The 17,823-nt window shown below is 32.4% G+C and overlaps 1 protein-coding gene across 2 annotated transcripts; it reads left to right on the top strand.

Moving 5' to 3' along the window:
- The first annotated feature begins 1,483 nt into the window (after positions 1-1,483).
- On the top strand, positions 1,484-4,790 carry LOC144997296 (uncharacterized). Of its 2 annotated transcripts, XM_078957278.1 has the most exons (3): positions 1,484-2,105; positions 2,373-4,307; positions 4,398-4,790. In XM_078957278.1, the coding sequence occupies exons 1-3, from the start codon at positions 1,490-1,492 to the stop codon at positions 4,697-4,699; spliced, it is 2,853 nt and encodes a 950-aa protein (XP_078813404.1). In that variant the 5' UTR covers positions 1,484-1,489; the 3' UTR covers positions 4,700-4,790. The 2 variants fall into 2 exon arrangements, with proteins under 2 accessions (XP_078813404.1, XP_078813326.1); XM_078957200.1 differs by having other exon boundaries at positions 1,484-4,307.
- The last annotated feature ends 13,033 nt before the right edge of the window (positions 4,791-17,823 follow it).

The raw sequence follows: 17,823 nt of genomic DNA, 5'->3' as shown, positions 1-17,823 counted from the left end.
CTGATTTGAAACCGGTGAACCCACGTTAGAAAGTTGATCAGATAACATCTTGAGGGCTTGACAGTATGCTGAACAGTTTGGGAAGTTTGCAAGTTTGGTGGTGACCAGTTTGTGTTCAAGATAGAGTGCACGTTCGTTTTGATTATCTTGAAAAATACTTTCAAGGGCAATCCAAGCTTGAGCAGCGGTGGAGTTGGGTTTAAGAATGGTTTGGAGGAGGTCATTTGAGATGGTGCTGTATATCCATTGGATGACAATGGCATCAAGGCGACTCCAAAGATCAGTAGACATGACTGGAGGAGGTTGTTTGCCATCTACAGTAGCAGTGGATTCGGATTTAGGTTGAATGTGACCAATTACTTCAAATGCACGACAGTGAATCTTGAAGAGTTCAGCCCATGAGGTATATTGTGCATTCTCCATCTCGAGAGTGATCGGAATAAAGTTCCGAATGTTGGTGATCATGAGAGCAGGGTGAAGTTTTTCCGCCATGTAAGACACAGGTTGAAGGAGAATATAGAGGAGAAAGACAGAACAGAAATATAAATCGCAGGTTTGAAGAAGATAGAAAAGAAGAAGGCTGCGATTAGGGTTGGATGTAGGTGTGCTCTGATACCATGAAAGTTGATAAAATCTTCCGTGTCTTATTCCCCAATCTCAATGGTATTTATAATACAAGAATAGTTGACCTAATCTAAGTTAGGAAAATATTTACAAAATAATTTCAGCATTATACAAAATATATGGCTAATATAAAAATATATAGCTAATACTTATCACATTATGGTGCAAGTTCTTTTGTCAAGGCACGAGTTTTTTTTCTTAGTCGGGATTGAAACAATTCGCTTTTTATTAACTTTTTCATATTAGATGTTGTTATAAATATTTTAAACTTAATATATTTTATATAATTCTATAGTTATATGATTTATCTTTTTTTAATGTACATAAAATTGTCATACTTTAAAAACCATCTTGGCTCCTAATGTACATAAAATTGTCATACTTTAAAAACCATCTTGGCTCCAAAGGGCTTGTCATGACTTGATCTTTTTTAATGTACCCCCCCCTTAATTTGTTTTGTTAGAAATAGCCCTGTACTTTAATTTTATACATATTAATCCCAAAAATATAAAACTTTGGCTATGCCCCTTGTTCACCGACTTTTATACGTATTATATTTTCGGCTCCAATCAAATGTTGAAGTTCCGCCCCTGGACCTTGCCGCCACGTTCAAACCTTTTGAAATCGTAGGTTACCGTGTGTATGCAACTAATTTCTCCAATATTATTATTTTTTAAAAGATTTTAGTCAATAGTATAAGTCATAACTTTGTTATTTAACCGCGTGGGTCATTGTTGAATATTCATAGGCTCCTGGATTTGAAGTTTGAAAAAGAATATTAAACTATAAAAGCACTCCACTTGGAAACTATATATTTGGAACGTACTATATGAAGCTTTTCTCTCACACATCATAAATACAAAGAATGAATTCGTTATTAATGGAGAAGAGTGTTATCGTCGATATATTTTTGCTTCTGCTTGCTACAATTTCCCTTTTACCCCTTGTAGCTTACGGTTTCACTGATGAAGTCGCTGCTCTTCTTAAATGGAAAGCTAGCCTGCAACTAGAAAACAATAATGAAGTATTATCTTCATGGGTATCTCCTCTTCCCAACAGTCAAAACGCTCAAACAATGGCAACTATGTTTTGGTGCACTTGGTATGGCGTTTCGTGCAATTCTGATGGAAGCGTGACCAAATTGAACCTCTCATCCTCGGGATTAACTGGTACTCTAAATAGCTTCACGTTTTCATCATTTCCCAACCTTACATATTTTGAACTAAGCCAGAACAATTTTTCTGGGATCATCCCAGCTGGGATCAGTAACCTGTCCAAACTTGTTTATCTTCATTTTGATTCTAATCATTTTTCCAGCATGATACCTCCAGAAATTGGACTCTTGGCAAATCTTGAGACGCTTCACTTGCTTGAAAATGAGTTAATAGGTTCAATTCCACATGAGATATGCAATATGAAGTTTCTTTCTGAGCTTGCTTTGTATGCCAATGCTCTTACTGGTGCCATTCCCTTCTGTCTAGGTAACATGACCAACCTCAGTTATCTATTTCTCAATGATAACAAACTCGTGGGTTCCATTCCTTATGTATTAGGAAACCTCTCAAATTTAAGTGAGCTGCATTTGCAGAACAATTCTCTAACCGGGACCATTCCAAACTCTCTTGGAAATCTGAGCAATCTGACTATATTAAATCTGTTTCGCAATCGGATACATGGCCCCATTCCTCCTGAAATAGGTAGTTTGAGTTCGCTTCAATGGCTAAATCTTAACGATAATTTTCTCACAGGTTCAATCCCGAATTCTTTAGGTCGTCTTCAATCCCTTACCCTTCTGCGTCTCTATTCGAACAACCTTTCTGGTCCAATTCCCGAAGAGTTTGGAAACATGATATCCCTCGTCAGGCTGCAAGTAAGTTATAATCTCCTCAATGGTTCCATTCCAAAGTCATTTGGTAACCTCCTAAATTTACAGAGTTTGTATCTTAGAAATAACCAATTTTCTGGTCCTCTTCCACAAGAGTTGGGAAATCTCAAGTTTGTTGTGCTTGAACTTTCAGAAAATAAATTTTCAGGTTCTTTACCAGATAATATATGTAATGGAAGGAGATTAGAGTTGTTGCTTGTAAGTCAAAATAAACTCACAGGCACAATGCCCAAGAGCTTGTATAACTGTACAAGTCTAGTTAGAGTACGGTTCGATGGAAACCAGGTCACTGGAAATATATCCGAAATATTTGGTGTTTACCCTCACCTCCGATTCATCAATCTCAACGACAACAAGGTTTATGGGGAACTTTCTGACAACTGGAGTAAATGCAAAAATTTGACCACGATGCAACTTGGAGGAAATGATATCAGTGGTAGCATACCTCCATCCCTTGGTAATTCTACTCAAATAGAAATGCTTAATCTTTCATTTAATCATTTGGTTGGGGAGATCCCAATGGAATTTGTGACGATGAATCGCTTATTGAATCTGGTTTTAAGCAGTAACCAGCTTTCGGGTTCACTACCTACAGAAATAGGATCACTAAGTGCACTCTCTCTCTTGGACCTATCTTTGAATAATTTTACAGGGCCCATCCCTTATACTTTTGGGAATTGCTTAAATCTCTTTCATGTCAACTTGTCAACCAACAAATTTACACATGAAATTCCAGTACAATTAGGGAAATTGTCGCACTTGTCAGTTCTTGATCTCAGTCGCAATTCATTCACTTCAAAGATACCATCACAAATTGCAAGTTTAAGTAGTTTAGAGAAGCTGAATCTCTCTCACAATAAACTCTCGGGCAATATCCCTAACTCCATGGAAGCAATGAATGCTTTGTGGAGCATTGACGTGTCCTACAATGAGTTGGAGGGTCCCATTCCCAACAGCAAAGGCTTTCTGAATACTTCTCTAAAAGGCTTACAAGGGAATAAAGGTTTGTGTGGTAACATCACTGGATTACAACAGTGCGACAACGATTTGATTGTGGAAAAGCATGATAAGAACAGAGGCCAAAAGCTTGCGCTTATTGTTTCACTCCCTCTACTCGGAGCACTTCTACTTCTTAGTATGTTCATTGGAATGGTGATCTTCTATCACCGAAGAAAGAAGCTGTCATCAACAAGACAGGTGGAAGAGGATCACGTCCTGGACTTCTTTTCCATATCAACTTTTAGCGGAAAGGAAGCATATGATGAAATCTTGAAGGTAACACAGGAGTTTAATGAAGCATATTGTATTGGAAAGGGAAGATGTGGAGCAGTGTACAGAGCAAAGTTGACATCAAATGAGATAGTTGCTGTTAAGAGAATTCATTCATCTTTGGATATGGTTGATCGTAATAGCTTTTTACGTGAGGTTAAGGCATTAACTGAAATAAGGCACAGGAATATTGTGAAGCTATATGGGTATTGTTTACATACAAAACATTCATTTTTGATTTATGAATACCTGGAAGGAGGTAACTTGTATGAAATGTTGAGGAAAGAAGCTACTCAAACTTTGGGATGGACCAAGAGAGTGAATATCATCAAAGGGGTGGCTAATGCTTTATCATATATGCACCATGACTGCTCACCTCCAATAGTTCATCGAGACATCTCGAGCAAAAATATTCTGCTGGACTTAGAGGGTGAAGCTTGTGTATCAGATTTTGGCACCTCCAAGATTTTGAATCCAAATTCATCCAATGAGAGTGCTCTTGCTGGAACATTTGGATACCTTGCACCAGGTTATGAATTTTTCATTTTCTTCTAGACATAAATTCAAGAAATCACAACTCATATATTCACTATGTACTATTTTTCCATTTGTTTTTCAGAACTTGCTTATACAATGAAGGTAACTGAAAAGTGTGATGTGTATAGTTTTGGGGTTCTAGCACTAGAAGTGATCAAAGGAGAACATCCAGGTGGTATCATTGCCTCTCTCTCAGATGGGAAGATGAAGAAGCTACAAGATATGGTTGATCAACACCTTCCAACCGTGTCGATAGAAATAAAGAAGGTGTTGACTAACGTTATAATTTTGGCAATAAGATGTTTGAATAATAATCCTGAAATGAGGCCAACAATGTATTATGTTTCCCAACAGATTTCAGAAGATTGTAAAGATTTTTTGTAAAATATTTAAGGATACAATAAGATGGGCAATTGTTACCTTTAGAATGTATTTAGCAAAAGGTGAACCAATATTGAAGTAAATAAACACTAAAATGTTCAAGGTATGTTCAAGGTTTTCACACAGAATTATTGAAGTAAATGAACACTAAATGTCTAAATAGGGGTTCTTAAAAAAAAACCCCAATGGTAAACATTTACATCAAGATCTACAAGTTGTTTACAAAAAATGTTTGTTTACTGAAGGAGGGGTGGTGGGTAAGGGAGGGGAAAGGAGGGGTGGTGGAAGGCAATGATGTTTATGGAGATTGAGGGGAGCTAATGATGATGAGGTGTATTAAGAGAGTTTGAGGGAAGAATAAGGGGAAAGAGAGTGACCGTGGTCGGAGATGGAGAGGTGGCGACTATGATGTTCATGGAGAGAGATGGGAGTTGGCGATGATGTGGTCTTGTGACAAAGGGAAAGGGATTACACCATGTTCTTGAATTTTTTTAAGGAATGAAAATGAAGGAACGGAGAGGAAAATCGTGTTTTTTAGCTTTCTTTTACGGAGAATAATGAAATGCGATCTCAAGTTTCATTTTCCCTTACAATCTATCATCCCATATGTGAGATGATTAGGAAAGAAAGGGATGGAAAGGAAATGTAGGGGTCCCCTCCCTGTCCTTTCTTTCAATTTCATTTCTTTCCCCTTAAATTTAAACTCGAAAATAGAGTGTTAGGTAAGAAGGGTTGAGACTTGCGCAAGAGGGGTAAATTCGAGAAGTCACAACTCATATATTCATTTAAGAACTTGCTTATACAATAAAGGTAACCAAAAAGTGTGACGTGTACAGTTTTGGGGTTCTATCCCTAGACTTGATCAAAGGAGAGCGCATAGGCCATATTATTGCCTCTCTCTTAGATGGGAAGGTGAAGCTACAAGATATAGGAGATTAACACATTTCAATAACAAAGATAAAGAATGTGATGACTAACGTTATAACTTTGGCAATAAGATGTTTGAATAATATCTTGAAATGAGGCCAAGAATGAAGTATGTTTTCTAAAAAGATTTCGGTAGATTTTTTGTAAAATATTTAAAGGTACCATAAGTCATAAGATGTGCAGTTGTTATCTTTAGTTTACATCCCCATGTGGGTTTGAGGTCGGGGTTTCAAACCCGGTAAAACACAATTTGTACGCCTCTTGCAAATATGCCCTATGTGTGGGAGAATTTTCCCTGGAAATCCCTCTGGTGGCTGGGTTTGCCCACTTTGCGGAGCTCGAACTTGTGGTCTACTCTGAAATATTGGGTAGATGCTTCCGTTGAATCATTTGTCACTTTCAAAAAAAGAATGTATTTGGCAAAAAGTGAGCGAATATTGAACTAGGTAACCATTCACATATTTGGCAGAAATCACACGATTTAATAGTAAACTACATGAATAGTCTTTGTGGTTTACAGTGATATACACATTTGGTCCCTAATTTTTTTTTTCAACTCGAACCATCCTTGTGATTTAATTTTCTTTCGCCTTTGGTCCTAGGTCAACTTAAAAATGCTAAATTACCCTCACTGGAGTTAGGGATCAAATGTACATATTACCCCTAAACCATAGCACCATTCATGAAATTTACTCCATGGTTTTATAAGTAAGACATAGTAAAAATAATGAAAATTTTTATAATACCTACTACAGTTTAGATTTTTTCGGTTTAACCATTGTAGTTTAGATTTTTCTCAATTTAGGCATCGAAATTCATAATGATCCATATCCAAACCATTAATAAAAACGTAAACATGTATTGATCGTAAGCGAGTAAAAAAGTCAAACTTAAGATCCAAATCCGCATTATGATTACGGTCAAATTATGGTAAAAACTCGTTTCATTGCCTTATCTACCTTAGAATCGACTGTGGATGAGCATTTGGACCAGGGAACCAGCCGGAATCGATATCGAAACCAGAACGGGATAGAACCGATCGAGCCAGGACCGAGACAATATTCTTGTGGATTTTTTGAACCGGGAACCGGTGGAACCGGCAAAACGGAACCGTATGTTGCTATTTCTAAATTACAGAATCGATCGGACCGGGAAAGGACATATATTCTTGTGGATTTTTGGAACCGGGAACTGGTAGAAATTAGAATTGTATGTTGCTATTTCTCGAGGATCGATTCCAACATTGAAGACACGACAAGAACCGATAGGAACTGGAAGCTGTAGAACCGACGGTAGTGTTCGGTTTCTATTTTTCACCAAGTTCGGTTCCCGAACCGGTTCAGTCGGACCGGTTCCAATGCTCATCTCTAGAATGATCCATAAGTCCACCGATTCAACAAACAAATTTATTCTTTGTTTTGATTGAATGTGATTGGTTTGAACTTTTTTTTTTTTTTTTTCAAACTCGCATTTAGAGTTAGATTTGGTTTGTAAGATTGACCAGGAACCTAAAGATCATCCATTCGCTCATAACAATATTCAACATAGGGCCCATCACTCCTTTTCTAATAACCCAAATTTCCGTTAGATGGTGCAAAGGGTAGGTGCGGGAATTAGGGAAAGGTTTGGAGTTGGTGGGGGTTGTGGATTATTTTGATTTTTTTTTTTTTTTTTTTTTTTTTTTGATAATAAGAATAAGTAATAACAATATTAGTCAAATATTAATATTGATACCAGCCACATCGCTAAAAAGAACTTGTAAAATGTAAATATATAATTATAGATCAAAATAATTTAATTTAAAAAAAAGTACGTATTCATTAAAGCTGGATCGTTTAATTTGAAAATAATAATAATAATTAAAATAGCTACATAGATCATGAGTTTTTATGTAATTTGTCTGATTACGTATGAACATACTTTAGCTCATTAGAACATTGGGTGTCAGCACAAGATGCACCACCTCACATGTCACATAAGCAAATGATGTTATAACATTAAGTAGGGAAATTGACAACAAGATGTAACACCAATTTTTTTGAAAATAACTATGTTTTCTTTTTGAATTTGGTCTTTTTTTTCTTTTTCTTTTTGTTTTTTTTTTTCCTTTTTCATTCTTTTATCCTTTTTGGTTTTTTTCCTTTTTATGTTTTTTTAATCACTAAAATGAATATATTTTTATAAAATAGAAATTTTTTTAAAAAAAAAGATATAATATTTAAAATCTAAAATTACGATTACAATTACAGAAAAAACAAAAATTTAAACCTAAAATCATAACTAAAATACCATTCAAATTACTTCTAAAACCACACAACAATCCTAATTAATCCAAATATTTCTTCATAATTTGTTTCTTCATTGTTTGTAGCACCGCTAGATCCTCAGACATCAAACCCTCATCGCTCGTCCGAAGAATTACAACTGATGTGTCATTAATTCCCTCGTTTTTTTGCTCCTGCTTCTCCCGTGTCTGCCTTTCTAGGAACTCCAAATGACGACGTTCAAGTCATCTTTTTTTCTTTTATTAATAAATTGTGCTCGTCGAATTTCGCTTCCATTTCTGCCGCCTCTTTTGCTTTCGCCTCAACCTCCACTGCATGCCTTGCAGCACACATCGCTTTGTCGCGTTTGGCGGTCGTCATGGTGGGGATATCTCCTCGATATCATCCTGGATCTCATCGTTGTCGGCGTTTAGGTCGATGTGAGTCCGTGCATCCGACACGTCGACCGAGCTCGAATTGCGAGACCTTTTGGATTGAATCTCCGACGATGTAGGTGTTTTATTCCACCTTGGATCCGCTCGCAACAACTCCCATGATTTTTCAAAGTCGAAAACATGTCCTATTTTGATATGATATTGTTCCTTAGTAGATTTGAACAAATCGAAGTTGTTGGTTCCGCTTTGTTGTTGCTCCTCAAGCTGGTTGTAAATACCGTTGAATTTGTTGCACCGGTTAGTTATTTGATCCCATTTGCTGCTTAATATGTCATTGTTGCGGTACAGATTTTTCTTCAAAATAGCGTGAAACTTGTCGCGCACCGCCCTCCAATAAGCTCATTTCTTCATTCCATTTTCGCGGAGTTCGTCTTTTGAAGTAGCACACCAAGTCGTTGTCAAAGCATATTCCTCATCCGATGTCCATCATTGTGGAACGTCTGCATTTTCTGTTTCAACCGCTATCGATTTCCTTTTTGATTTTCCTTTTCCTTTCCCTCTCCAACTACCTTCCGCTTCCACTTCAACCGATGGTTGTGTTGTAAGTGATGGTTGGGTAGCTGTTTGTTGCATCGAAGCAAAAGTAGGGAAAAAATTTTGTTGTAAATTTTGTTGAAGGTAAGGTGAGTTGGGAAATTGCAGTGGTAATGAAGCGGGATTGAAAGCGGCGCTTTGGTATGTGATTTATGGTGATCCTTGAGACGATAAAAGATTGAAATAATTTTCATTACCCGCAAATCCGAGAGGCGAGATTATGTTTGGTTGTGTGTTTGGGTGTGATGATGAAGGAGGGGTGTTTAGGTTTAGATCCATTTTTTGATAAAAGAAAGTGTATAAAATATAACGATAATGATATATATATATATATATATATATATATATATATATATATATATATATATATATATATATATATATATATATATATAAAAGAAGGTAAAAAAAATTAATTTTTTGAATATTAACCGTTTGCATCAACCAACATTCTATTTTTTTCCCGTTTCAATACGTCGTAATAGCCATAGGATTCGCATTGACAAGATGCAACGAGTAGGGGGCGGTGTTCCCCCATTATGACGGCCTTTCCGCCATCCACCTTAGCCTCGTCAATTCTCGTTGAGACCCATACCATCTCGTCTTAAAATTGCAAGATAGTTTTTTAACATTCCTTTAAAAAACTTATTACGTACCATTAGCAGGGCTATATCATATATGATCATATTTGAGTGATAAATATTATATAAAAGTGAGATTGATGGTAGAGTACTAGAGCGTCGAATTTAAAGGATTTGGGGTTCGTTTGATAGTTGTTGTTTGAGTTAGAATTAACTGGATTAGAAACTGACTGAGTTAGAAGTTTTGACTGAGTTAACTTCTAACTGAAACTTTTTGTTTGATTTTACATTCGACCGACTATGCAAAATGACTATATTACCGTCAAACAATATTTTTTTATAAAAACCTTCATAAGATATAAAAATCATTCTTCCCCGTTTTTGTTTTCTGTTTTTACACAAACATACACACATTTTTTTGCATACTCACAAATATAAACACAATCATTCATCTGTTTTATTGTAGTTTTGACATCAATGGACCTCAAATAACTGCCATTGTAGTGACTGAGCTAACAAACTCCTTACAGTTTCTTCTTAGGAGTTAACCAATTCCTTACACTGAATTGGAATCTTTAATCACAAAGAATTCCCAAATCAAGGGACATTTGAATTAATGAATGTGGTAGGAAATTAAACTTGTACAGACCACTTCAATCATTCAATTATATTAAACTTGTACAAATCCTATCTTCTAATTGATTAATTGATGAATGTGGCATAGAGTTAATCACCACTAACATCAGAAAATCGATTTCAGAAAAGAAAAAAAAAGACGAAGAAATATCTATGCAACATATCGACGATTGTAATGTGTTTAAGGAGTTTTGCCAGCAATTGTAGAAGTTCTGATGCGGAGTCGATGCGAGGGACGAGGGTGGTCGATTGAAAAAGGCATGAATAGAGGTGATGGGTAAATATGTGAGAGTTAAAAAAAGACCGAGTCAGCTAGATTTTATTGGAGGACCGAATCAACACAAAATTGAGGACCCAATCTCTAATTTGGACCAAATCCAAGGACGCAAAAGGCAAAACAAACAACCTGATTGGGGATTGAGGATTGGGTCCAAACTTTGGACCGAGTTAGAAGAAAATCAAACGACCCCTTGGAATATTGATCGAATTTTATACATAAATTGATCTATTTAACTTGTAAAGGTTGTCATTCTCATCATAACTCTAATTATTTCCACTTGAAACTCCAGAAACATCCTCATAACAATTATTATTCTTATTCCTACTATAATAAACATCAAATTATCTTCTACGACCAGGATCATGATTATAAACCGAGGACCAGTTTCGACAAATGTCTAGGAACTTTACTGTTCCTAACTTGAGATATTTTTAATATATATATATATATATATATATATATATATATATATATATATATATTAATAAAATTAAGAGAAAATGAAATTGGATTTGTTTTGATTATATATATATATATATATATATATATATATATATATATATATATATATATATATAGAGAGAGAGAGAGAGTAAATTACCGAAATCGTCCCTATGGTTTGGTAAAAATTGCACGTTTGGTCTCTAATTTTTTGCACTCGGATCGTCCCTGTGGTTTGATTTTTTTGCGTTTTTCGTCCCTATGGTTTGGTAAAAGTTTCATGTTTGGTCCCTAACTTTATGTATGTAAGGGACGAAAAATGAAACAAAATCAAACCACAGGGACGAAAAAGGCAACAAAATCAAACCACAGGGACGATCCGAGTGCAAAAAAAAGGTTAGGAACCAAATATACAATTTTGACCAAACCACATGGATGATTTTAGTAATTTACTCATATATATATATATATATATATATATATATATATATATATATATATATATATATATATATATATATATATATAGGTTAAGGTTCATTTGAGACCATTCTAATTTTGTGAGACCGTGAGACCAAATCTAAAAATAATTTTAAAATGCAAAATAAATTGAAAAATCCAAAATTTCTTTTTTTAAATATTATTTTCGGAACTTCAGTTAACTAAAAAAAATAATGAAAAAATAAAAAAAATCTCGTTTTCTTTTTAAAATACGTGAAATATTCTAATAGAATATTACACTGACATATTCTAAAAAATAATTTTAAAATGCAAAATAAATGGAAAAATCTAAAAATTCTTTTTTTAAATATTATTTTTGGATCTTGAATTAACTAAAAAAAATCCATATGTTTTGAAAAATAGGTGAAATATTCTAATAGAATATTAAACTGTACATATTCTAAAAAATAATTTTAAAATGCAAAATAGATGGTAAAATCCAAAAATTCTCTTTTTTTAAATATTATTTTCAGAACTTGAATTAACTAAAAAAATAAAAAAAAATAAAAAAAATAAAAAAATACATCTCACGGTCTCACAAAATTAGGTTGTCTCATATATATATATATATATATATATATATATATATATATATATATATATATATATATATATATATATATATATATATATATATATATATATATTAAAAATATTAAAAATTATAACTTTTGATTCTATACTATACAAATCGAATATAATAAATAACAAAATCGTTGATAAATGATAGGTTTTGGATGTATAATAAAATAATATTTTAATATAAAAATTGGGTTGTGACAGGTGTGGCATTGCATAAGATAGCAAAAGGGTTTTGTGATTTCAAATATTTTCCAAGAAAAAAAAATATATATTCCAAGAAATTTAATGGTTGATATTTTGTGAGGAATTACCTGGAAGTTGATGTGGGATTGCATAAGATTTGAAAGTGTGTGTATATAGAGCTACAAAAAGATTAAGAATTAAGCGCGCAATACCACCAAACTATTACACAAATAAATTTCTATGGAGTCTAGGCTGTTGATTGTTCTTGTTTCTTGTATCTTATTAGTCTTTAGTACTATTTTGGTTTCTGCCCAGGGTGCAGGTAAACGTATATACATTAATATGATCGTACAATTCCGTTAATATAATTTCTTGGCATTAATTAATTGTAGTCAACTAAGCATCTGGTTTGGTGGGTTGATGCTACTCTCGCTCCCTCTTTCTTCCATGGCTTAGTGGCATGATTCGTTAAAGAGAAATTCCAAGATATTATTGATTGTGCCCTTTTAATACCATTTTGTTTTCTCCCATGCAGGTAGCGCTCAGGGTCCTCCTGTTCAGAATCCTGGACCCGGAGATCCTCATTCTAGGAGGTTAATGTCGTTTGCGCCTGTTTGAGAAACCTGTGACTGTGTTACTCAATAATTCTAGTAGTGAAGATGGATCATGAAATCAGGGAGGTGAATAAAGATCATAATTGCAATAGCTAGATTATTGTGTTCCTCATTCTATTAGCTTTCTATTAGCTTAAGATTCATATATTAAATGAGTTTTATTTAATATATATAGGAATAGGTTCTCAAATAAAGACAAATGTTATTGTGAGGATGGGAGGACGATGAACCAATCATTTATAAAAGCATTTTAGGATATTTAATAAATCAAGTAAGGGCATATTAGGTATTTTATATATCTGATTAACAACTTATTAATTACTATTCCTATAATCAAGGTAGATTAAAATCTTATAAAATATATTGATCATTGTATCACTCATCGTTCCCTGCACAAAAAACCCTAACCCAGCCACTATTTTTCTGCCATGAAGAACACAAACACACACCAAAGGAGGCAGCTAGTAATCGATTGAAGGAAGTAACCAACACGCTATATGATTAATTTGAAAAAAGGGTTCGATTTCAATGGTGCGATATCCATAGTTTTGATTCCAACTATGCTTATCTTCTATCTTCTTCTTTTCTTTATGTTTCCTATAAGTGCCTTCATGGTGTGACTGACGAAATAGAGAATCCACATCGAATCCTTTAGTATCAAGCATGGCTGCCTCATCGGAGGCTCTACATTCATCAGCATCATAAATATAATTCTTCATTAAAATACAACTCTAATTCAAATACATGTAGCCGTCGACGTTGCAAAGAAATCCATGCCAGGATGGTTTTCAATTACATTTTTATATAGTTTCATACATATATGTTTTGAATTGATTAATTCCTTATTAGAATTTGGGTTTTCTTTTCATAATAATATTATAATTACTTTCTCACAACTTGGATTAATCGATGGGTACTCAACTCCCAAATATCACAGTGATTGAAAAAATAGGATTGTCCATTGATCAGTTAGTTTCTTTTCATTACTCGATCAGTTTTTTACAGCATTAATCGATTAGTGAATTTAATATTAATGGGTTAGTTTGCTCATTTTTTTTTTTTGTACAAAAAGGATGATTTGACACTTTTTTGCAATAAATAAATGTTATGTCATATGTGATCATATTACTTTGAAATTTAAACCTAAACAGTACATTATAAAGTGTAACGTGGACATGATTCATCTTATATAGTAGCAATATAAACATAATTCTAACATGATTATTGTTTGAAACTTGATTATAGGATAGGAATCACACTTTTCTATTTCTTCATAGAATAACATTATTAACCTTTGAAGGCATGATGATATTCATGTTAGAATGACATTTATCACATTCAATTGAATTTTATTTTTTTTATATTCTCAACAGTGAATTTGACATACAACGATCGTGAATTCAATTTGCAATGAGTATTATGTGAAGATGTGATACAAGTCACAATGATATATATCATTATTACTATCGTTGAAGATTTGAAAACATCGTCATCAAATTTGCATGATGAATAGGATTCTAGATCATTTGAGTTGCACAAAACGACTTTATTTACTTTTGGATTATGTATCAATATACAAATTCATAATAAAATATAGCAGTAAGAAATTAAGAGTATTTTAGCAGATATTACATTCTCTGAATTAGGAATGAAAGTTTTACATAAATATTCTGAAATAAATGTTTTATCTGAATGAAAGATAGTTTAATACATAAGGCTATGTTTTTATTTTGTTATGAATATATACATGCAACTTACAATGTATGTTATTATTCTGATGTGAAGATTAACATATATAATAACTATCTTTTTCATTATTATTCAAACAAAAATTAAATAATTTAAGCAAATTTAAAATAGAAATGCATATAATATTCTGGATGTCAGTTATGTATAGTATTAGAATTTGATTTTTATAAATTTATATGTATATTCTAATGTGAAAATACATTGTTAATTGGTATTTAGCTAATATTTAATGTATTCTATAATTAATGGATACTGGAAATTTAAGCATTTAGTGTTTTTTAATTTTAAGAAAATTTATAAATTTTAAATTTAAATTTTGAAAATTTAAGAATCTCATAATTTTCTCTTATTCCATAATTATCTCAATTTACAATTACTACTTTACCCTTACATAATTATTAATCTAATTTTTAATAATATTGCTTATTAATTACAAAATATAACTTAATTAAAGAAAACGATTGGCTTAGAATCGTCCTCACCGTCTTCACTTTAATTAGCGTCTTCAAAAGAACCATCCCATATATATATATATATATATATATATATATATATATATATATATATATATATATATATATATATATATATATATATATATATATATATATATATATATATATATATATATATATATATATATATATATATATATATATATGAAATTCTAGACATTTAAGAATTAACGATTGGCTTAGAATCGTCCTCACCGTCTTCACTTTAATTAGCGTCTTCAAAAGAACCATCCCATATATATATATATATATATATATATATATATATATATATATATATATATATATATATATATATATATATATATATATGAAATTCTAGACATTTAAGAATTTCGAATTTATAATAAAAGTGAAAAAATATTGAAATATTAAAATTAAAATGTTTTTTTTTTCTTTTTAATTAAAAAAATAGTTTAGATAAATAAACAAAAGAAACTAATGAAATTTTAATTTAGATATGTATTTATTATTATATTAAAATATTATATAAAAATTAATAGAATGAAAGAAAAAACCATAAAATTACAGGGAAATCTCCAGAAAAGTTATAAAATTTTAGTCCAATTTATAAAAAAATCTTAAACTAAATTTTGTTTATAAAAAAACACAGAATATCGGTTAAAACTTCGAAAAAACCCTTTTTTGGTTGGTTTCGCAGATTTTGCCGGTGTTATGTTTTTTTGTTAATTTGCTCAAAATTTTGGGACTTTTCCAAAAATTACCTGATAATAAAAATATTGAAACTTTTCTAAAAATTACCATTAAATTAATGGATATTATTATCAATTTATAAACATAAAAATAATTTTATTTAGAAAAAAGAAAATACATTTGTTGTTAATTTTTAGGAATAAATTGGTGGTCTAAGGACTCATCTATTGCTTCCTGAGCACTCAAACTCTATACTTTCTTCCTATGCATTGTTGTGGGTACGATGGTCAGATATACTTAGTTAGCGTTCCTCTAATGTTGGTGTTCCTGTTATATTGTTTAACCTAACTACCACCCAACATTCATCCCTCACATATTAACAACCATCGGTTAACACACATCTATAAAATATGAAAAGTGAACCGTGAATGATAATTTATATGGAAATAAATGAAGGGTGATTATCTATTTAAATTCTCATTCAAAGTTTACTTTTCACTCTCCATAAATATGTATAATTTTATGGTTGTTATCGGGTAATGTTAGGAGGTTAGATGGTAGTTAGGTTAAAGAACATAATGAAAGATCTGTATGTTCGTGTAATGATATTTTCTAATAATATGTGATCATATAGTATCATGTGTCCATTTTCCTTTTGAACATCATGTGTTTCCACTTGGTACGCCATGCATACCCAGTTGACCCAAAACCCCTCTAACTTCAAACGGCCATCACTTTTGGGTCCTTTATCCGTTTCAGCGTTCTTTATATCCACGGAAAGGTAACAAGAAGCCCTACACTTCTATCAACTTTATATAGCCTGACAACCAACCAAACTTAAATCCAAAATTCATAAAAGTCCCGAACCAATGCCTTTACTGATACCCTTGGGCTCCAAACTACAAACCAAATACTCGGATCATCCAAACTACATCATCCACCTCCGAATGAGTCCAAACTTGATTCTTCAAGGGCTCTAAGTCAGCTAATACCCACTCCTTGCTCACCACCCCACAATGGTAACGATTCGAAATAGGGCGTTACATTTTTGTTCAAATAAAAAAGATTAGGACTTTATTAAATTTTTTTTTTCCAAAATATAAAGATTTCTATAAATTTAAATGAAAGACCCCAACTTTCGTTTTTTTGAAAGACCCAAACTTTCATACTTCACAATATCATTAGTCCAAAGCATGCTATTTGCATATTCATAAAAGCAATATTTTACATTGATAAAGGGAATTACAAACTATTGGATACAAACCTTCTATTACAAAGTGTTATATATATTACATAACTACCCAGGATATTGTAATTTTTACAAACATAAACTGTAGTACAAAAGTACTATTACAAACTATTCTAAATCTTTCAATACTATGTGAACATACTAGTTACTTATCACCTGCAATTGTTAAACATTGATAGGGTAAGTGGTGATGCTTAGTGAGTTCAAAAATAGATACAATATAACGTTATGCCATATATATATATATATATATATATATATATATATATATATATATATATATATATATATATATATATATATATACTTCAATGTGGCAAAAGCAAAGAGGAATAACAAGATGTATGTGAGATCATGTGACAAGCGTTCATATCAATCAAATACTTTATTCAAAGATATACTTTTCAATTCTTGATATACATCAATAAAGCTTTAGCCCAAATGGCATAGAAGACATGCAATTTCTGATTAACATCTTGTTAGATTTCAGGCTTATAGTTCTGTCTAACCATTTGCCAATGTCATAGAATAGAAGTCATTCTTTTACGGAGACATGCTCTACACGACCAGAGGCTACGTACCAGTACCAATGTGAATCTAAGTCCTTTCACTGATCACATGATCAAAAGTATTACAATTGCTATAAACATAGCGAATAACACGAGAAAATAACTCAGAATAATAACACTGAAAGTCACATAACACATATAACACATAACATACAATTGTTCCTATATATTGAACTCACCTTAAGTTAACCAGGGATTAAAATAGTAATATGGATAGCACTTCGGCTTTAAATATGTCTTTCTATGTTGAAAACCGGGAGCTTAATTGAAAACCCGACTCTGCGAAGGTAGGGCTTCAAAACCGAAAAGATAAAATTTTCGGGCTTCTTGGGGGGTCTCGGGACGTGTTTCGGGTGCTAAAATTGATATTGGGGCTTCGGGGAAAGTCAAAAT

The sequence above is a fragment of the Lactuca saligna genome, chromosome 1, assembly GCF_052625555.1.
Source record: "Lactuca saligna cultivar CGN05327 chromosome 1, ASM5262555v1, whole genome shotgun sequence".
NCBI classification, from domain to species: domain Eukaryota; kingdom Viridiplantae; phylum Streptophyta; class Magnoliopsida; order Asterales; family Asteraceae; genus Lactuca; species Lactuca saligna.
This window is presented reverse-complemented; position numbering and strand designations above follow the sequence as displayed.

Coding starts and splice junctions, on each gene's coding strand:
- LOC144997296 (XM_078957200.1), top strand. CDS start 1,490: ATGAATTCGTTATTAATGGAGAAGAGTGTTATCGTCGATATATTTTTG. Junction 4,308..4,397: donor ATTTGGATACCTTGCACCAG/GTTATGAATTTT, acceptor TTTGTTTTTCAG/AACTTGCTTATACAATGAAG.